Source organism: Pogona vitticeps, chromosome 4 (assembly GCF_051106095.1).
Source record: "Pogona vitticeps strain Pit_001003342236 chromosome 4, PviZW2.1, whole genome shotgun sequence".
Classification (NCBI taxonomy): domain Eukaryota; kingdom Metazoa; phylum Chordata; class Lepidosauria; order Squamata; family Agamidae; genus Pogona; species Pogona vitticeps.
In genome coordinates this window covers 64,122,367-64,148,676 of record NC_135786.1, presented here as the reverse complement: position 1 = coordinate 64,148,676, position 26,310 = coordinate 64,122,367, and the positions used below count along the sequence as shown (strand labels likewise).

Below are 26,310 nucleotides of genomic sequence, written 5' to 3'. Positions count from 1 at the left end.
CATCCTGCATTTTCATAGCAACACTATGAAAAAATCAACCACCAAATATGCAAAATTATTTCACATATTTAATCAAAACAGACATGCAAAATCAATGATTACGAAAAGTTGGCTAGAGCTGAGGGCAACTTGCCAGCTTTCTTCTTTCTGCATCATGGCTCAAGATACCCTTGATCTTTCCTTGGTCAGATTCTCCACTTCTCTCATGAACCGGAGGCAAAGCTCATCCTGCCATGGCAAGGCCACACACTGAACAGCCACTGGGAATCCCACAGCCCCTTCCATTGCCTACAAGGACAAAACACAAGAAGATATTTTTGTATTAAGTGTCCAAAACAACCAAAACCATTTTTTTTGCTATTGTTACATGCAGCAGTGTAGTAGATCCAGGGCTCATAGGGTCAAAGCCCCAGGACTTTCTGAGTACCAAGGACTATGACATCCTCTGTAGTACCCCACAGGCTTCCCTGTTGCTTCCAAATGTGGCTGCAATTCTCACAGTGGCTGAGAGAGAGAATGTGCTTTCCCAAGAATGGTATACTATAGAACAGCGGTCCCTAACCTTTTTGGGACCGCAGACTGGTTCGGGGTGTGTGGGCTCCATGCGCAGGGGGGTGGAGGCACCCCGTGCTCATGGGTGGGTGTATCATGCTTGCATGGAGTGTGTCCTGCTTGTGGAGGGGTGTGTCAGGTTGTGGAGAGGCATGTCACATGCCCACCCATGAGTGCGGCACCCACCTGCGAGCGCAACACACCGACTGTGCATGTGTGCAGGGGCAGAGAGCCGTACCTCTGTGGCCCAGTTTCAGGAAGCCCGCGGACCTGCACCAGGCCACGGACCGGGGGTTGGGGACCCCTGCTGTAGCAGAGCATCCTTATAACACAAAGCATTTTGTAGCAATTTTGAAAGGACAGTTAAGAGCCATCCACTTAACATAAGAACTGCTCTTTATTTGCTGAAACAGGTAGATTCAACTGCCCATATTGTGGACTCTCCCTGGGGAGGCCTGGCTACAAGGACTGTCATGATAGGCCTCTGCACTTCCAAATTTCCCACAACATCACCAGTGACATACCTTCACAAAAAGTTTGTCCCACTTGTCATTATAGTATCCCCTGTGACTTTTCAGTTCTTCTTCATCCTCCTTGGTCACTGTTGTTACAGGTACCACTCCAGCAGGGAAATCCAAGTAGTTAAACAAGAGAGTGTAACTTGAACCTACTGGAGAGAAATAAGGAAAAAAGGGTCTTGGCTGCTTTTCATAATACATACAATAATTATAAGAATGACTACCACAAGACCTATAGTATATCAAAGAAGTGAGTACACCCCCTCACATTTAATAAACATTTTAGTATATCTTTGCATGTGACAACATTTAGTATATCTTTGCATGTGACACTTGTCTACAATGCAAAGCAGTTGAGTATACAGCTTGTATAACAGTGTAAAAGTGCTGTCCTCTCAAAATAACGTAACACATGGCCATTAATGTCTTAACCACTGGCAAGAAAAGTGAGTTTAAAAAGGTCAGTCTGGAGAGGAGGCGGAACTGGGAGTCTCCTTGCACAGCCGATGAGTGGTTGACTGCCTGGATAAGTGGGGAAAGCTCCCAGCTCTACTGATGCTCCCACTGCTAAGATTTATTTTAAATTCCCTTTCCCCATCTGTTTTAGATTCTGAGGCTCCCTTTTGCCCTGGGAGAGCATTTTAAGAGCCTCAGGACTGGGGGAGCCTTTCATCATCATCATCATCATCATCATCATCATCATCATCATCATCATCATCATCATCATCAAATAGCTGCCTAATTACTGCCTCTGGGATGAGGACCACCAGTGGTGATCTGTGGCAGCAATTTGGGGCCATTTCTATCTATTCAGCTACTTCAGATCACATTTATACTTAGTGGCATAAAAAGGCTATAGAACCACAACAATCTGAAAGCCAGAGCTGGGCTGAGATAGGATTTCTCTCCCAAATCTAGCTGCATTCCTTCTAGTGTTGATGTATTTAACTGCTACTAGTTCCTGGCATTCCCACAAGGATCAATTCTGCCCTTTATGCTTTTCTCCATCTACAAGGAGGTACCAGGATAACCTGAAATTCCATGTAATTCTGTTTCTCCTTTTTTCCTTAACACCAGTAAACCTGTGAAGCAGCTTTCCCACACGTGCTCCCTCTCAAATGTTCTATACTATAATCCCCATCATTCCCCAGCCAACTTGGTGGCATGATGGGAGATGTAGTACAAACCCTATACAAGGTCCCATATTTAGGAAAGGTGCTTTGCATAGTTGCCCGCTCATTTCTGGGCACAACTTAAAAGGCTAAAAATTGCCTATAAAACATCAAATGGTTTGGGCCCATGCTTCCCTAGGGATTGCTCTACAAGCCCACCTATGATCTAAAATCTAGCAGAGAGGCCCTCCTCTACATCCCAGCTAGGATAGGACCCCCCATAAATGAAGACAGAAAAAAAAGTTGTGCCCTGATGACAGAAGTCTATGTCCCATTAGGCTCAGGAGGCCCTCTCTTAATTTCTTTTGCTGAAAGATAAGAAAGTTTCCATTCCAAGAGGCCTGTGGTTCACTGGGCAGGTAATCCCATTGCCAATGCCTTTTCTGTCTGAACCTTCCTATATTTCATCTTTTACTTTTATGGAATTTTATTGTATTTTATAATTGTCTTCACTGTTGTCAAATGCTCGGAGTGGCAAGTGCATGAGATGGCAACAATCTTGCATGCACTAACACTAGGTAGCAATGGAAATGGGCTCTTGCCCCTCCCCTCTTCCTGTTTGTTTGCTTCAATTACTTTGTTTGTGAGTGTCTCTCTACAACTCCCACAATCCCACAGACAATACGGCCACTGGCTATGCATGTTATGGGATTCTGAGAGCTGTAGCTGGAAAAACATGTAATGTTTTTGGTTGATGTACTCCAGACAACCATTCCATGCTTCTCAGCAACTGGAGTAGGGCTGAGTAAGCCATGGACTGTCTGCCTTGAGGTGAATCAAAGAAAGTAACTGTTCTTGGATCAAGAGCTTCTACTAAGGTTTAGTCAAGCAGCAGTACAGTATTTACTGCCAAGTGACCCTGCACTGAGAAACCATTTTGCAAAGATATATGTACATACAGTCGTGCTCCGCTTAACGATTACCCCGCATTATGACAAATCCGCTTCACGACGATGTTTTTGTGATCGCAATTACAATCGCAAAACGATGTATTAAATGGGGAAATTTCACTGCGCGATGATCGGTTCCCTGTTTCGGGAACCGATTCTTCGCATTATGACGATCAAAACAGCTGATCGTCGGGTTTTCAAAATGGCTGCCGGGTGCTCAAAATGGCTCCCCGCTGTGCTTAGGGACGGATTCCTTGCTATACAGGCACCGAAAATGGCCACCGTATGGAGGATCTTCACTGGACGGTGAGTTTTTAGACCACTGGAATGCATTAACCGGGTTTTAATGCATTTCAATGGGTTTTTTATTTTCGCTTTACGACGTTTTCATTCTACAGCGATTTCGCTGGAATGAATTAACATCGTTAAGCGAGGCACCACTGTATGTTTATGAATATGCATGTGAGAGAGACAGATTAATTTACCAGGGGTAACGGGAAGCCCACAAAATGTGGCAAAATTGCCCTATATACACAAGAGAAGGGATGGTGGAGCTTTTTGATTAAGATATTTTTAAAAAAACATATGTATCAGCGGTTTATGATTCGTAGTTAAATTTCTGGGGCATAAGAGTTATACACAGATTTTGAGCTACACAGGAGTCCGACACCCCTAACCCCAGTATTCTAGAAGGGAGAAGTGTAGTCACTCCAAGATTAGATTACTGCAGTATGTGACTACCTTTGAAGAGTCATGTGTTGCCCAATTCTGGTTCAAAAAATCAGGATATAATGTGAGTGACATAATATCAGCAAATACTCCAAAGGGCATCAGTGTTTTCTGCATATCTGACTTTCCACAGAACATGCAAGTACCTGATACTTTTCCAGGGAATCCAATCTTAAAAGCAGGACCCAGTTCAGGACAAAGCATCACATCTAGATCCAGTTTCTTCCATTCAGCAATGAATTTCTGGCAGTATTTCTAAGGAGAACATAGAAAAGGGTGGGCATGAAAAATGGGACAGAGGAGGCAACAAACAGGAACATATCTGGAACTGCAAACATGAGGGCACCCCCATTTAGACTAAAGGAATGAGATTATCCAGGCACTGAATTAAGTAAGTGCAAAGTGTTATGCTCCCCATACTGGCCTAGCCATGTAATTCCTCTACAGATTCCTCTAGTTCGTCCTACAACAACTTGATAAAGCACACCAAGCTGTGATGGGCACATCAGCTCAGTAAAGACTACAATCTGGGCTGTTTCTACCAAGTTCAACACTTTAACCATGGCACTGCATGGGCTCCTCTCAACTGTCCCTTTGATTGCTGTAACCTTGTATGAAAGAATACTTTAAGGATGGCTTTGAAAGTAGCCACAGTTTTTGGTACGTAACATCCACAAACCATCCTGTAGGGCAGGGGTCAGGGAACTTTTTTACCTTTTACCCCCCCCCCAATTTATATACATCAACATTACCCCCTTGATTTGAAAGGAAGGAAATCATGCATTACTTAAATTCAAAATATTATTGAATCTACACAGGCTGTGTTCTGAACTAGTGGGATATATCATCAGTATCAATGGCTGCCAGGCTATGTACTGAACTAGCAGGATGCACCAAATTTAATAAAGATATGCACTGTTTTTGCTGGAACACATTGCACTCCAACCATGGGGTTGTATAGGGAGTAGTAAGATGTCCAATGTGCCTAGCAAGTTGCATTAAATTTCTGCTAGCTCACAGAGGATTTAATCATCATCAATGGCTGCCAGAGTGGTGCTAGCAATGACATGCTTGCTAGAGACAGCCAATGCAAAGTTGGGGGGCTTTTCCTACCACTTTAATCATTCTCCACTTTGAGGTTCAGCTGCAGGGGGTGGGAGTGGGTGGGTGGGGGGTAGCACTGCTGATTACCCCCAGGATTTTCATTTTTACCCCATTTGGGATAATTTACCCCTGTTCCCTGCCCACTGCTGTAGGGCTTCCTGAAATTCCTTTCTCTTTTGGATTTCCTAGTTTTGCAGCTCAGAAATGTGAGAGTTTGCAGCCTGTAAACTTATTCAAGATGGAATCCCATGTTAAAAATATCCTGATTTCATCTGCTCTAACAAGAGATCACAGGAGGAGAATATTCAGCTGCCGTTTCCCACTTATGTTCCAAGATGGATGCAGGAACAGGAGAAACTGCTTCGCAACTGGTCAGTCTTGCTCATGGACAATCTTGCCCAGGGTTTCAGAGCTGGCACCTTCCCAGCCTTACCTGACAAAGATAGTGACTATGCAGGTATTTTTATAATGTATGCTTAGGGTCTTAGCCAGGGGAATGCTGACATGGCTGTGGACTACTCATGATCAGCAGACTACAAGGTTGTTCCTACATGACAGCCATTCAGAAAGACATCTGCATGTGGATGTTCACTGTGCGCAGGTATTTAAAAAGGCAAATTGTGCCTAAAGCAGAAGGGGACAAGAGCTGCAACAGGTAATATGGCTGAACCCAGAAGCCAAATGAGTTTTCATATAACAGCTCGATCCTTTAAAACAAATGTTGTACTTTCTCACAGCTTGGAACATCTGTGATTTGAGGCTACGAAAATACACAGCACATCCTTTAACCCTTCCTTGACCTTTATGCTATGAGCACAGGCATCTAAAGAGCAGTCCTAAAATTGTTACCTCAATTTCAGTGTGAAGTACCCAAAGCTCTTTCACAGACCTAAAATTTAAGAGGAAGTGAGTATGAATGAGAAAAGAATGAATTTGATTTTCCATGTCATCTTTTCCTCCTTTCTCAGTACCCTGTTAGACTACAAATCCCATTATTCCTAGACAGCACAATGAAAGATGTTCCTTGTTAATGGCAAACCTCCATAACAGCTTTGGTGAATAACAATTCCTGAGGTGATTAATACAGGCACAAAAACCTCTCTGTACCGAATGAGGATGCTGTTATATCTGAAACTTGCGGTGGAGGAAGTAACTCAGATAGTTATCAGAGATTACAGTTGTGGGCTTTTGGTCTAGAATGGAGCCTTCAAAATCCTAAGAATTTCAGTTTTTCTAAAAAGCATGTTTCTATCCCTCATTGTTGCCAAGAAAACACATACAGAAAGCTTCTGATGAGGCAGCACAGCAAAGATATGATAGATCACAGCTGTGGGAAGGAAGCAGATAAGGAGAGCTCTAACTCCTCTCTGGTGCATAGGGAGACTTCAAGGTGTAATTTCTAGCATAAGAGGAAGTGATCGTCGGAGAAGTTTTTCACTTTCTGTCAAGTCAAGTCAAGTCAAGTTCAAGTTTATTGTATTAGCTAAAAGCCGTCACAATTGTTTAAAATACAGATATGGTCAATTAAAATCATGATAAAACCACAGACATATAAAATAATAAGAGACCCCTTTCTGTCAATGTAGCCTTACCTCTCAGTCATATTTTTCAGCGCTTCTGATATACGAGGACTCTAAAGAAAGAAAATAATTGACAACGTATGTTAAGATAATTGGGCCAAAGCATTTTAATTATAATTGCATGCCAACCCATGAGGCAGACAACTCGGCAGTAGTTTTCCCACATTCCACCATTCTAATGGTATGTATTGCAGCTCAAACTATAGTCTTCAGATTAATCAAGGACAAATCAAAGCCAAGGCTGTTCATATTTGTATTGTTTATGTGCCATCAAGTCAGAATTGACTTATAGTGACCCTAAGAGAGTTTTTCAAAGTTGTGAGATATTTAAGAAGTGGCTTTACCAGTTCTATACCCTCACTGAATGTCCATGGCTGAGCAGGGATTCAAACCTAGGCCTCCTGAGTGCAAGTCCTTCACTCTATCCACTACACCACAATGGGTATCCTTCATATTTCTGTGCCTAACCCCAAATCTCTGTTCCAAAACAGCCTGCAACTTCTCCATTAAGGAAAATGAGAGCCTAGTATGGAAAAATATAGACTGTCCTATAATTCCATATAACAAAAATCTCCAAAGCTGACGAAGGAGATCAATGGCAGGCTAATCTGTATTTGGAAACCCAAGGCCCATATGGTAAAGAAATCAAGCTGGAGGGCAAGAAAGGAGGACTTCTCATGAGATCATAACTAATGCAAACAAAAGAGCAAACAGGAAAAGGGGAAAGAGAATAAGAGGTAGGAAGCAGGAGAGGATCTACAAAAATTTGAATGCAACAGCACGTGCAAATCAGAGCAGATTAGTGAGAGAGAAGTCTTACTATTGGTCTGATGATCCAGGACAGGAGGTGTCGTAACCAGTTTGGCAACTTTGCTATATATAGCAAGTCCTTTAATCTGGGGTCTGAAGACTCTCCTTTGCTGAAAGGCAATCAAGACCATCAGATTCCACCACCTTCACTGTGAATATTATTTTCATTTTAGTTTTTTAATTTCTGGCTCCAGGACTTTGACAACCACCGTTACACTGTTATGTGCTGTGAAGTGGCATTTGGCTTAGAATGACCCATCAGGGTTTTCAAGGCATGTGAGATATTTAAGCAGTAATTTCACTGCTGCCTCTCTGTCCATTACACCACTTTGGCACCCATTACTGTGGTTCAAAAACTATGTTCTCTACAGCCATGGGATTTAATTTACATTTTGGAGAAAATGTGGCATTTAGGATTCACCTTGACAGGCATTTCCACATTCAGCAGAGATTTCCCAGAAAAAACATAATAGCTACTTTTAACACTAAGATTTTTTTAAGGGCTGATGCAGCATCTGAAAAGGTTAAAATGTGACCCACGAGGAAAGTCCTGTTGAATTAAACCAAACAACTGTCTAATGAAGCATGAATTTCTAGTGGTAGCCTAGCAGATGCCCTAAGAAGCTGACAAAATAGCTTTCCCAGTGTCCATCCTAAATAATTTGTGGGTCTCCACAAATTCACCTAATTTAATGCTCAGACACGTACATAGTTTACACATTAAGTTAAGAAGAGACACTATGTACTACAGATCTCCACTTTTCTCCTCTCTGAAAACACTCCACTTCTTCCTAATCTCTCTTCTCATGTTTATTGAATTTGTAACTCATCCATAAAATGGTTCATCTGCTTATCCCAAGACTGCTAACTTTGCTGAGAAGACCTTAAATACAGTTCTTTACCTAAATGTGTTTGAGAGTCCATGAATAGCCACTGGTTTACTGTTGTCAAACCATTTGCTGTCAATTGTAGAAAGATGAGAAGGTAGGATTTCGCTTTACAGAAACCATGCTTATCTCTTCTCCAAGAATACCTGTTCTTCTTTAACTATTCTATCTCTAACTATGCTTTCCAACTGAGACAGAAATTAGGATTACTTATAATTTCCTTAGTACATCCCCACCAGCAACAAATCTTCCTCTCTTGTTTTGGAAGAGTGTGTCATAATGGCTACCCTAAGTTCTCGAGCAGTGTTGGGCCCAGTGTCTTCTGCAGTAAAAATCAACACAAAAAATGCATTCAGTTTCTTTGCAACCTCCACATCCTTCTTTAACAATCATTTCACACACCTATCATCTCACATTACGTTCCTCTGCTTCCCATGTACGTAAAGATGCATAATTATATCACTGCTATTTACACATTGATGTTTTTAACAATATGCCTCTCTAATTCATTTTTGACTTTTTCATGATCTACTGATATTTGAATTTTCAAAACGTTGTTCCTTTTTAATCTTCCTCAATAGAATAGAATTTCCACTTTTGAAAGAATGCCTTTCCCACCTTTTACAACATTTTGATGCTTTCACTAACCATGCTGGCACCCTCTTGGATTGATTTACATCTTTCCTAATTTGTACCATACTTTCTTGCGGAACCTGTATTAATCAATTTAAATTAGATGGCATCAAGCCACTAAAGAACCACATGCTACACCCTATGGCTGTTTTTGGTCCACAAGAGCTACAGAGTCTCTAACAAAGCTGAGTCAGAAATTATAGAAAGGGTCAACAGTTTATACAATTTTTTTCATCTGCCGCAGCATAAGCCACTGCTAAGCCACGAGCACATGTCCTCTCCCAGGTGCAGGGATGTCAGAAGTGGTTTCCTCTTTCTGCATCAGAACATAGTAAGCCATATTTCTCCCACAGACAATAATAAACAAGAACACAGAAAGGAAGAGTCAAGTTTTTAATACAAATTTAGCTCTATGATAATTTTTTTTGCCCTCCACTATATATGACTGTTTACACAATACTCACAAGTTTTCTAGAAAGGTGGCACAACCGTCAGCAAAAACTCCTCTGGTACCAATGTTAAACATAAAATGGTCCACCTGAATAGGCTGGAAGGGGATCAACTAAAAAGGAAAGCAAAAAGTACAAGATGAGGACCGTCGACATGAAGGTAAGTGCCACAAGGTCATAGATTACTGCCAGTCCCGGGCAATCCCTGGTTTCACACCTTATACAAATATGACAGCTATAGACAAGCCCAGCTCGAAGCCAAAATACATGCAAGAAAACAGGGAAATATATTTGCATAAACATCCTCAAACATCATTTACAATTTTGCCTCAGCCATAGAACCACAGAAGACTAGAACCTGAGGGAGCACAACAGATCCAGCCCACTGCCAAAGCAGGAAATGCTTACCTAAAGCATCCCTCACAATTAGCCATTTAACCTCTGTTTAAAAACCTACAATGAAGGATAGCTCCCCACCTTGCAAGGAAATCCATTCCGTCATTTCCTGTAGTTTAAATCCCCTACTAGAATGTGAGGACTGTGGACACATTTGGGTGCCCTCTGGAGAATGATAGTGCCTTGTTGACTGATCCTTCTACTCCACAAGCACCACCAGATTGCTTTTGACATGAACAAAGAAGAAAAATCCCTTATTCCAGTTCTTACCTTCTGGAGCTGAGGAAAACAAGATCACTCCATCTTCCACATGAAAGCGTTACAGATATTGAACGAGGGCTATCACTTTGCCTCTCAGTCTTCTCTTCAACAGACTAACGATGCCCAACTACCTCAACAGTTTCTGATATGGCTTGGCTTAAAAACCTTGATCACCCTGATCACCTTCCTCTGGGCACATTCCAGCTTCTTGATATCATTCTTGAATGGTGCTGCCCAGAACAGGACACAGTATTCCAGGTGAGGATTACATAATTCTTTTGTCCTCAGAAGTAAGTAGCTAGAAGAGAGATTTTCATGCAGAGCATAGTCCCCGTGGAGGGGAGGTTTAGCCCTTTCTTCTCCAGCTACAATCCAAACAAACATACTCTCCTTCCCAACTGCATTACAGTATTTGCCTCAGTCAAGAAAAATGTCTACTGAAATCACAGGAAATATTTGTTCCTGGTTTCAAAAGCAGTGCAGTACGGGGGATTTTTGTCTTGCTTTACATGCCTCCTAGCTGCTTAGAGCTTATTTCCCTCTGTACCTGAGGTGAGGAAGGGATATCAACAATGTCCACAAAGCGTGCATGGGGGAAGGGATGGAGGGAAGGAGGACACATACCACATGGCCAGCCTTCTCTAGAAGCTGCTTGGTTTCCAGTACTGCTCGTTTCATTGAGGGGCTTGGCATGGTGAAAGAATCAGTGGCATAGTATCCTATTCGGAGAGGATGAGAGCTAGAGTATACCTGTAGCAATAACAGAAGTGAAGAAAACAATTTCAAAAGGCCATTATCATGGCAAACAAAATCATGCTGAAAATCTGCACAGATCAGTTGAGGAAGGAGAATGCATGAATGAGGTATACAAGTCTGAGGTAATGTATGGGGGTGGTTTTGCCTGGCCTATATATGCCATGAGCACCCCTGTCCACTGATGGTATGCAGCCCCTGACATCCCTGATGTTGAAAAGAAAGCAAGGATGGCACTAAGCTAATGTTTCCAGGAGGGAACGCTAAAAAGTTGTCTGCCACCAAAAACAAAAAGACCTCTGTCCTTCTCTGTTCCTCTTCAAGGACTGGTATGATCTAAAAAAGGGCCTGAAAGGCTGATCAAATTACCTGGGCAAGTACGTGCAGAAAAAGGCAGCCCTTCAAGGATCCTGATCCCCAGACAGTTCAGAACATCTTAGACAATTTACCTTCAGTCACAGAGTTATCTTCAGAAATGAACCAGAAGCCAGTATGGACCAGATAGAATCTTCATGGAAGAAGATATTTTCACCGCAAGCCCTCATTTATTGTGCCATGCTTTAAGTGACTGCTTGTTTAAATAAAAGTCATGGAAAGAGCACATCAGAGAAGCACAAGGCCCTCAGCAATAACATACTGTGCTTGGATTCTAGTGCAAATAACATTTTAATTTTGCACTTTGGGTAACAACTACTAGAGGTGGCCTGCCTGGCTGCCTAAAGAGAAGATAAAGAGTTCTTATTTATTGACTTCTGCGCAAGAGAAAGCAGTGCCCCATACCTTCCGATCTCTTACCTGCTCATTGAAGGGAAGAGGTGGTACTCTGGGGTCTAGCCGGAACATTTCTTCACACAAAAGTGCTCTCAAGCAAAGAGCTAAGCTGTCAACATCTTTTGCCATCGGACCTACACCCGCAGTAACTAGAACAGAAAAAGAACAAAATGGCAGTTTAGGCCATTTAGTGTTTCAGGCCTGGAAAAACCTTTGGGGAAAAAAATAAGTCAAGTTTGCATGGCCCCAAATCACTGAAATGCAAAACTTGGAAATGCTACTTTCTTTGATAAATGTGATAAATTTCTCCTTAGACAATGTGGAGATTTTCAGAGTCCTAGTCCAAAAAAGGCAGCTTTCCAAGCTCAGCTAGAGCTTTCTTTTTTCTATTACAGAAAGTACATCACAATAAATCCAAGAACACCAAATTTCCCCCCTCCCCCCCAAAAAAATCTGAGTGTCAAAGCTGAGGAGCTAGTCATTTACTTTAGGTCAAGGGCGGATAACATGCTGCCCCCAATGCTCACAGAGACCTTTCACCAATATTCTTCAAATCTTTTCCCTTTTTATAACTGGCCAGACTAGCTGAGAAATTCTGGGTATTTTGATCCAAACCAGTAATTTCATCAACTTTATGTTGTGTTTTGACGCATTGCTAGTTTAGGAATGGGCATGGAAGATTATATGAATTGTTCTCAGTACTTAAGTCCCAGCCTGTCGTAATTAGAGATGGGCATGAACCACTTCATGCCTCTTCATAATAAATCGTCTGTGTGGCAGCACATTCATTCCTTTCCCCTTTCCCCCTTGTCAGCACCTCCACCTACCAGCTGGCACATGCTGCTCTGTCCCTCCCCATTGCATAATCTTCCAGATCAGGCAGGAGACTGGACTTCCCTTCTCTGCCTCCTCTAGCAGCTGGCCACTCAAAGGCAGTGCTGCAGAAATCCCTGTGACATCTTCTCATCTGAATGGCCTATTGGAGGAGGTGGTGAAGGGAAGTCCAGGCTCCTGCCCAGATTAGAAGATCCTGCAATTGGGAGGGATGGAGCAGTGCATGCTGGCTAATGAGTGGAGGTGTTGGCAAAGGGTGTGTGTGAAAGGAACATGTGGCAGCTGTGTTGCCATGTAGACAACTTATGTTAAAGGGGTACAAAGTATTTCATGCCATCTCTACATGTAATATAAGCACATACCAGTTGCCTAAACTTCTGACTTTAATTATCTCACCATGGTAGTAAGGGTATTTATGCCCTTTCTCATGGCAATGGGCTCAGGCCCCATTTTCTGCTAAAGGGAATTATATTTCCTTCAGTGGTTCCCCTCCTTCTTGCTAACTTCCATCTGTTTCACATAGCTATTGGAAAGCCTCTAAATTCCTAGTTACATGAGCAGATTTAGATTTCCCCGACAGCAGGGAGGAGGTGCCAGCATCCAAGGGATCTAGGCCTCATAGAACACCATTCAATGTCTCCTTAGGAAAGATGCATGGCAAGCTTTCCTTTCCTCAATTATCTATTGGGTGCACTCATCACTATTTTCAGTAAACTTTGTATCACACAAGTGCCTTTGTTCTTCTCCAAGCAGTCACCATATCTATTTACTTTGAGGCCCAGAAGGCACCAAGCCTTGAAACAGTACAACTGGTGTGATCAGATATGAAATAAGAACATCAAAGTGCCACATATTCATCTCCTTCACATTCTACCTTAACCAAACAAAGTGTTAGTTACCCACCTGATTTCTGTCCACGGATGCCTGCCATAATTCCTTGTTTGCTTTTAAAAGAAAAATCAGCAGCAGAAGAAAAGCAGTTTAGGAAAATAGTCAGGATTTCAAATTTTCAAAACAAATGCTCTACCTGGGAAACTATTAACAGGCCTTAAAGAAGATCCTGCTTCAAACATCACTGAAGCTCCCCTCTTCTGAACAGAGTACATGTCATCTCAATAATGTATTATATCATTTCAAGGTTGCCTTTCTTCCATAATGGGAATCTATCACACTTAATAAATTAAATAAATTAACACATGCACACGCACATGCACACAGACACACACACACACACACACACAGAGAGAGAGAGAGAGAGAGAGAGAGAGAGAGAGAATGTATGTTCACAACTGGCATTTATTTCACCTGTACAAGGAGAAAGACTAATAGCATAATTCCATACAGGCAATCTCAGAAGTACGACTTCAAATGGCTTTGCCCAAGATCATTGAGTACAAGCTCTCAGAAGGGCACAATAAAAGCAGCAGTTCTCATAGCCCAATAACTTGTCTCTGCAATAACTGTAACTTGCTGGTGTTTGTTACTTGAATTCATTATTTTTTACTCCCTTTTTGGGTGTCTCTTGCCCACAGGATCTGGATGCTACAGAGAACACCCTATACACCAGATCTAGAGGAAGCTTCTACCAGAAGTCTTAAGCAATCTTTCAAGGATCTGTCATGTCAAAATACCTAATTCTGTTGCCCGTGGTCTTGAACCCACAAATCCCACAGAAACCCGCCGGGAGACGAATGCTTCCTCCCATATCGGTGCCGATGCCAAGGAGGGATCCTCCACTTTTGATGAGAGCACCTTCCCCTCCAGAAGAACCACCTGGTGTTCTGGTGTGATCCTGAGGATGCACCGTCTGACCAAAGATTAAGTTGCTACAGTCATAGCTGAGAAGGAAGAAAAGGCAGTGAATATACAAGAACAGGTCATCCCACACCACCAGCTGCCACCTTCCAGGCCCTATCAGCTCCCTTGTACAACTGCTTAGATTGTAAGAAGACCTCTATTTCACAGAGGGTATAGAGGAGTCTTCCTCAGACAAATTATCCCCTTCTCCAGACACTAACCCATGGAGGTAGGAAGACAGACCAATAGATAAATAGATTGACTGACTGATTGATTTAATATATTTATACCCTGCCTTTCAGCTTGCCATATTAAAACAGACAATGTAACAGCTGGAAAAGGGCAAGGGAAAGAACAGCAGATCCCATCTTTGAGAGCCATTTACTGGGAAAAACGCCCTTGTGTATACTAAACTGCACAGCTGGGAATCCCTCTTGTGATCTCTAATCAAAATGAAGAGCAGGAGCCCCACCCTCCCACTTGTGATGGCAAACAAGATAGTGGGAGAAAAATCTCCTTGTTATCACTGATCAGTGAAAAATGTGGATGTCCTTCAAGTACTCCTTGCCCCTTTGGGTGGCAAGGACTGTTTTCCATGAGGAAAGAGGCAGGGAAGTCTTGGCTGCTCTGAACAGAGATAAATGGGAACTGGTACTAGTATGGTATCGAGATTGGATGCATTCACACACCACAAAGATGGGCTCTAAGCCATGCATTAGGCCAATCAGGTGCCAGTTTTTGGTGTTCCACTTAGATCTTTTGCATGTTCCTTGCCAAGGACAGCTGGAATATGGACCTAGCTAGCATTTGCATGTATTTCATTTATCATACACAAGTGCTTTGTTATCATACATTTATTATAGAGAAAAGGCTTACATTAAGGAAGAGAAGAGCTACATTTTGACAGCATTCTGATATCTGGCCTGGGGGTGGGGCCTAGGGGTGGGACTTCCTGCTTTAAAAGAGCGTGTCTCAAATTTTGTATCTGGCCTTAATATGGTAAATAGGAAAGCCAATTAGATTTGTATAAGCCGGGGAGCCAAGAAAGTTTTAAGGATCAGATCATACTTTTGCACTATTAAAGAGTAGGCCGGGTAGGTGGGACCCGTGAGCCATGGAAGGCAGCCCATCTAGGAGAAGGGAAACTCCAAACCTCCACTGCCTTGTGGCTATATCCACTCATGGAAAAGGCTTCAGGAGTTAACCTCGAGGCAAAATCCGGAGCTGGAGTCCCGAAGGCAGCATGTGTTGTTCTGCCAACTCCTGCGACATTGCTGGAACCAGTTGTATTGGCCCTTGCCTTTGCATTGGACCATTTCAGCAATGTGGAGAGGGGGGATCTGCTGATTGGGTAACAGCCTATCCTCCATATTACCTTACCCGGGCTTCATGTTCTGGAGAGGACACTCCTCGATTCAGAGCATGTTACCATAGTCTCTCGAGACTGAAGGATGCCTATGCTAGATATCTGAAAACAACTAGCAAATTGCTAAGCGTTTGTATAGAAGTCAACAGACACAATAAACAGACCAGGAGGAGGAAGATTATGTGATTTACCTCATCAAAGATTGAGGGACATTGGTTTTCACAAATGGAATTGCTCCCTGATGTTTCAACACCTGGACTACAACAGCATCAGTTGTTGCTGGTCGGTTGAGACACTTCACGAAACCCGACGTAGAATCATGTCCCTGGAAAAACAGATTAAAAAATGAAGGCGACATTCAGCTTCCGTTTTAAATATCATATGTCTGCACAGGTCTCAGTATGACAACAACAAGTGTAACCATGGACAACAGAACATAGTTTCATCTTGTTTACCGAGGAAGGAACATATGTCACAATAACCATGAAAGCCTTCCCTCATCTTATGGAAAACAGATTAAACACAATCTCTTTATGTTGTTATAAAAACTGTGAATACAATTTCCAGACTGCCAATAGATTTCACATGCATTCTTACCCTGCACAACAAAGGAAAAAAAATATGTGTCAAGTTACTACCTTCTGTCAATGATCAGATTTAACAATGATGGAATCATTGTTAAATTTATCTTTTTGTCATTGACCGGAATTAAATTATGCAGAGAGGTAATGATTTGCCTAACCAACAGGTTGCTGCTTGCATTTTTTTTTAAAGTCACAGGCCAGTAACATTATTTTGTGCCGGTTGCATAGCTTGGTAAGTTCCAAACAGGATTCTGGCTGCTACATGGGAACAAATTGTTTTTTTACAAGTGTTTCAATAATCTTGAACATGACGGGCAATGAAAAAAGTTTAAATGATTATCAGTTATATGTGGCATGACTATGTTCACAGAAACATGCACTATTGTGCAATCACACAACTACTTTAGATTTTTCTCAAAGGATTTTGGTATGATAACTTATTTTGTGAATGATTTGACACCTGGGAAAAATATCCCCACACAGCTGGACATAACTAGGACATAACTAGGATCTGAATCCCTGGGACCAGACCATCCACTCATGCGTCCGCCGGCAGCAGTGGCTCCGCTTTCCCTTCCAATTGCTACGGAGCTCATGTTCAACTATCCATTCCTGGCAGAAGGAGGGAAGACAAGTCTCCCTGTCATGCTGATGAGTAGCTAGTCAGCCACGAGCTCTGGGGAGATTGGGAGAGTGGACCCAGCAGCCACTGCAGACATGTAAACGGACGATCCGGCCTGTATCCAGGGGGCCGGACCCTCATTATGTCCAGCAGTGTGGGGTTATTCATGTACAAATACAAATACAGTGGTGCCTCGCTTAACGGGCACCCCGTTTAATGACGAAATCGCGTAGCGATGAAGATTTTCCGATCGCTTTGCGATGGCCTGAATGGTATTTTTTTTTTCGCTTTGCGATGATCGGTTCCCTGTTTCGCTTACCGATTATCACAAAGAGATGATTTCCCCCAGCTGATCGGCAGTTTCAAAATGGTCGCCGGGTAAAAAAAAGGGCCACCCGCTGTTTTCTGGGACGGATTCCTCGCTTACCGGGCAGCGAAAATGGCCGCCGTATGGAGGATCTTCGCTTAAAGGTGAGTCTGAAGCCCACAGGAATGCATTGAAGGGGTTTCAATGCATTCCTATGGGCTTTTTAATATCGCATAGCGACATTTTTTTTCTGCAGCGATTTCTGTGGAACGAATTATTGTAAAGGTAAAAAGGTTCCCCTTGACAATTTGTCCAGTCGTGTCCGACTCTAGGGGGCAATGCTCATCCCCGTTTCCAAGCTGTAGAGCCAGCATTTGTAGACAGTTTCTATGGTCACGTGGCCAGCGCCACTACACACAAAACGCAATTACTTTCCCACCAAGGTGGTACCTATTTATCTACTCGCATTTTACATGCTTTCAAACTGCTAGGTTGGCAGGAGCTGAGACAAGCAACAGGAGCTCACTCTGTCATATGAATTCGAACTGCTGATCTTCCGACCTTGCAGCCCAGAGGCTTTGCAGTTTAACCCCATCTCTAATGGACATTTTAAAACAAAACAATCTCAGTGCATAAGGAAAGCATATGCCCATGATAGAAAAAGAAATGCTGAAAACAAAAAAGAAAACTCAGTTACTGATTTGTCACATGAATGCTTAGCACACTGGCCATAGCCAGCACTGGCTGTACCTTGCAGTCAATGGAATCTTTTATACTGACAGGAACACCATAGAGCAACCCTTTCTTTTCTGTACTTTTCACATGCAGAAGCTGGGATTCACTATCTTTGAGATAATCAGTCACACAGTTAACATCTTGAGTCACTTTTGAGGCCTGTGAAAAACAGGAAAAGGCAGTTAAGTTCAATTCACAGATGATCCAAATCCATCAAATAGGAATGGGTTTGGAAGAAATCGACTTCAAAATGAAACACAACAGCACTATCTTCAAGCTCCTTTCTCTTTCTCAATCTCTTTGCTTTCATAAATTGTACAACTTTCTCACCATCTCTACAAAAAGTTAAGACAAGCCACTGAAATCCTACCTGCAAATTATGCAAGGGTATAAGTACTGCATAATAAGGTATCAGTCACATACTTGCCCTGTGCCAGCACATGACTAGGAACACAATCAGCATCTTGTTAATTGGTAGCAATTCATTACCCCAATTTACAAGATTTCTCTCATGGATGCCTAAATTGTCAGCAGGATTCCAGCCATTGTCTCTTACCTGAATAATACTGAGAATGTTGTGACATCTGACAGTATTAAAGCAGCAATGATAAAATAAATTCAGAAATGATAAGATGCCCATAATCAATCAACCATCTTCAAGGAATTTTCACCTTTAATTAATCTGAGTACAGTGGTGCCTCGACTTACAAACTTAATCCGTTCTGGAAGATGGTCGTAACTCAAAATGGTCGTAAATTGAAGCACCATTTCCCAATGGAATGCATTGAAATGTACTTAATCTGTTCCGGCCAAAGAACAAAATCACCAAAAAAAAACCCAAACCCACTGCAAGACCCATTGGAAACGTGATTAATCCATTCTGGCCAAAGGAGGAAAATAAAAAGAAAAGCAAGCAAACTGTGTAAGATCCATTTGAAATGCAAAAAAAGTAAATTAGAAATTTATTTTATTTATTTATTTATTGCATTTATATGCTGCCCATCTAGACATAGTCTACTCTGGGCGGCTTGCAAACCGTGCAAGACCAAACCGTGCAAGACCAATCAGAAATGCAAAAAAACCAAAGCAGAAAGCAAGCAAAGCATGCAAGACCCATCAGAAATGCAAAAAAAAAGCAAAGCAGAAAGCAAGCAAAGCATGCAAGACCCACCGGAAATAGGGGGGGCAACCAAAAAGCAAACAGACTGCAAGACCCATTGGAAATGGGGGAAAAAAACCCAAAAGCAACCAACCCTGCAAGACCCATCAGAAATAGGGGGGGCAAAAAGCAAACAAACCCCCAAGACCCATCAGAAATGGGGGGGAACCCAAAAACCAACCAAACCCCTAAGACACATTGGAAATGGGGGGGGGGGAAACCAAAAAGCAAACAAACCCCCCAAGACCCATTGGAAATGGAAAAAACACACCAAAAAACAAACAAACCTGCAAAACCCATCACAGCATAGAAACATAACCCCCCCAGCCCAGAACCACACTGCAAAACCCACCCAGAACAGTTTTTTAAAAGCAGGCAGTCTGATGCCTCCTCCAATCCCACTCACTGTAACTGCCGGGGTGAAAGAGCGACAAAGAAGCAGCTTCTTCGCTTACCAATGGTCAGCGATTTGAATTTCCCACCTTTTCCCCTGCCTTTTTCTGTTCGTAACTGGAAGCTCCAGCCGCAAGTCGAAGCAAAATTTTGCGACTGAAGCTGGTCGTAACTCAAAATGGTTGTAAGTCGGGACGTTGCTAAGTCGAGGCACCACTTACTTGTGTTTAAGAGCATGATTACAGAATAAACTTTTGCCATAAACACAGACACAAATTTCACTTCAGTTTTGCTGGTTTGAAAGCCACGCTTCACCTCACCTTGTCCACGTAGGTATAGAAGACAGCCTCAGGGGAGAGTGAGCCATTCCTGAGTTTCTCGCAGAGTTCAGGCAGAGACAATGACAAGATGGGATCTGGTTGGTGGCTTGGATTCTGGAAGAGAAGTAAAAGATGCTGCTGAGTTAATCTACCCATACACATAACAAGTATTTTTGTTTCTTTCTATGCAACAAAAATGGGATCTCTTTCTAAGCAAATCTCATTACAGAGACTGATGTAGCCCAGTGTATTTACTTGGATCTGAAGGCCCTAGATCAAATTCCCGTTGGACCACAAGAAAGCCATATTGCCTCAACTTACCCAATTCTTAATTTCTCACCAATAACATGAGGAACAAGAACTGCCTGTTGTGCGAGAACAGTTAGGCTGCTAAAGGACACCCAATGTCACTGTGGTCAAGCCGTCAGAATAGAGTGAATATGATATTACATATTGACTGAAATCCAGGAGTCAGTCACCACTTTAGTAGGATCATTGAATCAGTGTGGATTAGTCAACACCTATGTACGTTCCACTGATTTGGTGGGCCTACTTTAATTGGGACACTACTGGACTTCAGCTATTAAGTAATAACGCAGTTGGTTCTAGCTCACTATGCCCAGTTGAAATTAAGTTTATAACAAAGATCAAGAGCATGTAAGTGGAACAACGGCATAATCTGCTTAGCCCCGTCTCCTATTTCTCTCCTGTTCCTCCAGTTTAAACATTAAGACAGGGATTTATATTTATACATAAGTAAAGAAACAGACATCCTCCATCTTCCCAAACTTTATATTTCACTAGGTAATGATGGCACTTCATTTTTGCTATTTTTAATGGCTCTTCCTGTCTTGCTAACTTTCTGAAACTGTCCTCATCAGTGCTGGTTTATTTTATCCTGTGCCTGGTGCTTCAGACTTAGTATCTCCAATGATTTCATAGGCAGCCAGATTCCACTTGTAAATAAAGACATGAAAATATTTCATTCAAGAGCTTCTATTAAGTTGGTCCTGCTCTGTTGTGCCTCTTCTATCTTTCTCATAGAACAGGCCTTTGAAGCACTCTGAGAGCTCTGCCAGTCCCATCCATTTTGGCAGGGCACCCCTCAACCAGCCTTTGTTCCATAAACTAAAGACACAAAGGGTCACGCTCAGTTGGGTTTATTGGGCCTTGGACCTGAACACAGCCAATTAATATGTAATAGGTTCAGAATGTCCTCAGTAACTTTTCTGCAAAGTTGTGGATAGCTTTTCTCCTAAGTCTAGTAATTTATCTCAGCTAATTAGTATGCAGTCCTAACTAACTGTATTAGTCCAATGTTTGTTTCCAAGTCTCGGGCCTCCTGGCTCTTCAAAATGAACCCATTTTGAAGCACTGGCATCTCAGACAGTGTCCTAGTTTTGGCCTAGTGTCAAAGCTCCTCTGGTACTGTATTGAATCACTCCAATCAGTGAAGGCCAGAATGTCCACAATGAAGGCAGGTAGGTAGAAAGTTTCACGCTTGACTTTGCCTCTGTCTTCCTTTTCCTCTCTCCCCAGTAAGATGGGCATTGTGGAGGGTTTTGGTCTGTATTTTTTTCCCTCCTGGGACATTTAGCTGGACTAGAACACCCCCTCCACACCACAGGCCCTCTTTATAAATACAATCCCACTCTGCTGGGGGGCTCCAAGTCTGACTCTGGGGATTCCTCAGCCTAGAGTGCTGTCCTCTGAAGATGCTGGCCACAGAGACTGGCGAAATGTTAGGAAGAACAACCTTCAGAACACGGCCAAAGAGCCCAAAAAACCCACAACAACCATCATTTATAATGTTTGTGAGTGGTAACTACCACCTACTTTTAAATGGCCCTATGTATTTTAAAATGTACTATTTTGAACTTTCTGATTTTTAATTATACTGTGTTATATTATGATTATTGTTACTTTCATGTTGTAAACCACCAAGATGGGTGGTATAAAAATCAGATAGATAGATAGATAGATAGATAGATAGATAGATAGATAGATAGATAGATAGATAGATAGATAGATAGATAGATAGATAGATAGACAGACAGACAGACAGACAGACAGACAGACAGACTCACTCACTCACTCACTCACTCACTCACTCACTCACTCACTTATGTGCTAAAAGTGGCAATTACTGATATTTAGTTTAGTCATTTTCTTTTCTGGGTCTGTCTTGCAGTAGATTGCTTCTGGGTATTCACCTTGCCCTCTTAATTTGTTCTTTATCTGTACTGGATGGGTATTTAGTCTGAGAAATGCCTTTTGGAGATCCTTGAGTTTGGAGTCTCTATCATGTGGGTCTGAACAGATGGGATTGTACCTGAAGGTCTGGCTGTAAACAATAGATATAGTGGTGTGTGCAAGACAGAAGGTAGAGGCATACAACTAGGTACACTGATCAGTGTGTTTTTGATGTAGCATGGTGCTAAGAGAGCCATGCTGTAGCTTCACAGTGGTGTCAAGATAATGCACCTGTTGTGTGCACTGGTCCAGGCTAAGTTTGGATAAAAGTCACTGAAATCCTGGTGGAATTTCTCTAGGGTGTTCTCTCCATGGGTCCATATAAAAAATTATAATCAATGTGCCTTAAATAGGATGGGTACAACAGTTAAGAAAGCATTGTTCCATAAATATAAATACTGCATATAAATATATTTGCATATAAATATATGCCATAAATATATTTGCATATTGTGGAGCCATGCAAGTTCCCATGTCAGTTCCAGAGACAGGTTTTATTGTCAAAGATGAAATAGTTGTAAGTACAGTGTTCCAGAGGGTGGTGACTATGTGTGCTACTGTAAGACAGACCCATAAGAGAAAATTACCAAATAATGTTAGTTATACAATAATCGAATGTTATTTTCCTTCCCAATTAACCAGACCTGCCTTTTCAGAACAAGGCTCAAAAGTAACGTTTGCCATTCTCTGCATTACCACAGGCTGTTTCTTTGTTGTTTCCTTTAATTTCCTTTAATCACTGTTCACAGGACCAGGCTTGAAAAGAACTGAATACCAAACTGGGTCTTAAATCATTTCTAGGTGTGAAATGCAACCAAACACAACTCTCCCTTTATGTTAGAGCCTTGCATGCATGTCTCACCATGTAGTCTCTGTATTCTAACTCTTATGTCTGATGAAGTGGACAATGTTGGGTTACCTTAAAATACAGCAGGTAGTCTTTAAGGCACCTCAATGTCTTTTTCTCTTTCTTTCTTTTGCTTTATGTTTCTTGTTGAAATGCTTGTACAACTAATACAGCCACAACTTCAAAAACTCTGTCGCCAGTGCAAAAATTACACCAACCTGATCAGCTGCCAAACGTGGGAAGAAAGAAACAAGTAGTCTACGAAAACAGCAAACCAAATGCTTCTTTTTAAAAAAAAAAACACTGAAAATTCCTGGGAACCTTCCGGCGACTCTACCCAAAGACCCTTGAAAATTGCTGCTGTGTACATGTCATGCCAAATGACAGTGTGGCCTAACAGTTACGGGGTGACACTGTGGCACCCTGAAAGGAAACAGATTTGCACTGCCCTTAAGCAGCAGGCTTTCTTTGGCGTGAGCTTCTGTGGACCGGCGTTGGAGGGAGGTGGGCTACAGCCCACGAAAGGTGATGCTGAATCCAACTTGTTCCCCTTGAAGGTGCCCCAAGCGATTCTGCTCGTTTTTTTTTTCCTGGCAAAACTGGGTAAGAGTGACAGGGGGATGTCCCCGCGCCGGTCCCAGGACTGGACCTTGATTTCTTTACCCAGAGTCTGAAGTCCTTAACGGATCCTCGCTTGGCGTCTATTCCCCGGCCCGTAGCGCAAGGCACGGCGCGCTCCCGAGGACAGCGGCTTTCCCACGACCCACCTGATGCCTGAACTTGCGAGCAGCCTTTTCCATGTCCTGAAGGGAGCGCCCTCGCCTCGCTCGAGCCCCGGCGATCAGGCTCTGGAGCGTTCTCCGCCGTCGCCATTGCAGCAGGAGGATCGTCGCGGCCGAGCAGCACAGGAGGGCAGAAACAAGGCTGATGACCATCTTCGCTTCTCGGAGAAGCGCGTCCTCCCACGCCTTCCTAGCCAACAGTCCTCCCTCCGCCCCGCTTCAGGCTTTCCCCTTAATACAGCGAGGTTCTGCCAGCGGAGGACGGGCCATGGGTTCGAACCTCACACTGGCAAAAGCTGGCATGGATTTTTCACCCCAAGGGATTTTTCCCCGTGACAAAACATAGCGTAATGGTGCCTTTTCTCTTTCCCTTACTTTAATAATTCCCAGACCAGGTTTTCCAGATACCCTTTTTATTCATTGAAGAACGAGGATAGGGCCACGTGGTCGGTCCCCAAGATCACACAAATATAAAGGTGTGATACTTTTTATTGGGCCACTATAAAATCATAGGAATGGCAAGCTTTTGTGGAGAAACCCACTTTGGTGATGTTACACGTCTGAAAACTGAATCCTGTTCTCTTGCGGCTGCCTTTTCAAACATCCTTGCAGCTTGGTTTTAAATCTTTGTACACCCTGGGATAACATCAATTTTTGGACTTTTGTCTAGTTATTTGGCACTGAGGAGGTTGTGCTGAGCTTTAGGAAATAGGGCTTCTCCGCAAAATCTTGCAACGTATGTGATTTTTGTGCTGTTTTTTCGGATTGTACCTGATATGATTTTATAGTGGTCAAATAAAAGGTATATCCTAGCCATACATTTGTTTTATACGATTTGCCCTTATATAAACCACTTCTTTTACAAATTTGCACACATACAAAATGTATTTGAGTTCATGAAATCATTTGGTTACTGGCGATTCATTGTGCTTCCATCTCTAGCAATCAGACACGAGCATGCAGTTAAAAGGTTTAATATTTGCTTCTCTTTTTGGTAATGTTTCACGGTATTCATTACAAACTGAAACTGACATCCTGTCGTCCCCTTCTCCTCTTCCCTTCCCACTTTCCAATATCAGGGTCTTTTCCAGGGAGTCTTCTCTTCTGATGAGATGACCAGAGTATTGGAGCCTCAGCTTCAGGATCTGTCCTTCCAGTGAGCACTCGGGGTTTATTTCCTTTAGAATTGATAGGTTTGTTCTCCTTGCAGTCCAGGGGACTCTCAAGAGCCTCCTCCAGCACCACAATTCAAAAGCATCAATTCTTCAGCCTTCTTTATGGTCCAGCTCTCACTTCCATACATAGCTACTGGAAAAACCATAGCTTTGAGTATGCGGACCTTTGTCGGCAAGGTGATGTCTCTGCTTTTTAAGATGCTGTCTAGGTTTGTAATCCCAAGAAGCAGGTGTCTTTTAATTTTGTGGCTGCTGTCACCATCTGCAGTGATCATGGAGCCCAAGAAAGTAAAATCTGTCACTGCCTCCATATATTCCCCTTCTATTTGCCAGGAGGTGATGGGACCCTCATCTTACCCAGCTCCTGAATACTGCATGCATAGACACAGAATCCTTGCTAATAACTCAAAATCAAGCAAGAGAATTAGCTTGGATATATATATATTTAAGAAACTGACAGCCTGTACAGTGGTACCTTGCTTGATGAGGATAATCCGTTCCAGCAAAATCGCTGTAGAAAACAGCGTAAAAAACCCATTGAAATGCATTGAAAACCAGTTCAATGCGTTCCAATGGGCGAAATACCTCAGCGTCCAGCGAAGATCCTCCATAGGGTGGCCATTTTCTGGTGCCTGTATAGCGAGGAATCAGTCCTAAAACACAGCGGGGAGCCGTTTTGCACAGTGGGCGGCCATTTTGAAAAACCGACGATCAGCTGTTTTCATCATCGTTAAGCAAAAAATTGGTTCCCGAAGCAGGGAACCGATCGTCGTTAAACGAAAAAAACCCATACATTGTTTTGCGATCGCTATACTCATCGTTAAGTGATTTCCTCATCTAATGAGGTAATCATCAAGCGGGGCACCACTGTATCTGTATTAACCTTACCAGTTTGTTACTTCCATCCCATAGCCACATTTTTATGTAAACTTAAAGAAAAAGAATTCATAGTGCCAGCTTTCTGAGTTGTTAAAAAAAATTACAAAGACCACCTTAAAATCTTGTACATTCATGCCAACACTGGTTTGATATCACATTAAGAGTTTTCCCCCACGCTGAAGAGAAAAACAACACCCAGGATTATGACACATAGAAACTTCCCTACCCTAGTCTGAACTAGATCTTGTTTATTATAGTGGGGCACACTGCTACGTAGGTGTGCTCAGGTCTCTGGTCTAGAGATAACACCAGCAACACAATATTTCATCTTTGTTGCTTCACATGGGGAATAGGGTTACACTCCAGTAAAGAGTGTGACACTTTAAGTTACACAAATTCAAATGAGCCTAGTCTAGTTATGACATACTTTTAAGTTACAAATAGAGAAGGACCATTTGAAACAATGAAACTTGGAATTGATTCACCAAAACTCCAATGATTCAATGAGTCTACTCTAGTGCAGCATACTATATTAAGCAACAAGATTTCAACCACAGTCATGTTGGTAATCCTTCCAGGCGCCACACGTGCTTTTATTATTTTTCTTGCATTGTCAAATAAGAAATACTGCTATATGTGTACTTTCTCAAATATGCTGTAGTTCCTGTGCAATAGAAAAGACCTTTAATAATGCCACACAATGTAATAAACATCAGTTGAAAAGCTTTCTAGAAATGCACGTATCCCATCTT

The 26,310-nt window shown here is 42.4% G+C and overlaps 1 protein-coding gene and 1 long non-coding RNA gene across 2 annotated transcripts; one reads left to right on the top strand and one right to left on the bottom strand.

Annotated features, from left to right (window-relative positions):
• Window positions 1-55: 55 nt before the first annotated feature.
• FAAH (fatty acid amide hydrolase) lies at window positions 56-23,753 on the bottom strand. The gene is made up of 15 exons (XM_020783375.3): window positions 23,490-23,753; window positions 19,623-19,736; window positions 17,766-17,909; window positions 15,694-15,827; window positions 13,971-14,177; window positions 13,243-13,283; window positions 11,530-11,654; window positions 10,606-10,731; window positions 9,340-9,437; window positions 7,366-7,465; window positions 6,558-6,598; window positions 5,815-5,854; window positions 4,008-4,116; window positions 1,077-1,222; window positions 56-288 (listed from the first exon to the last, which is right to left on the bottom strand). The coding sequence occupies exons 1-15, from the start codon at window positions 23,655-23,657 to the stop codon at window positions 160-162; spliced, it is 1,722 nt and encodes a 573-aa protein (XP_020639034.3). The 5' UTR covers window positions 23,658-23,753; the 3' UTR covers window positions 56-159.
• Window positions 21,007-26,293, top strand: LOC144589038 (uncharacterized). Its single transcript, XR_013544895.1, has 2 exons — window positions 21,007-21,103; window positions 22,896-26,293. It is a non-coding gene; the product is annotated as an uncharacterized LOC144589038 (long non-coding RNA).
• Window positions 26,294-26,310: the final 17 nt, after the last annotated feature.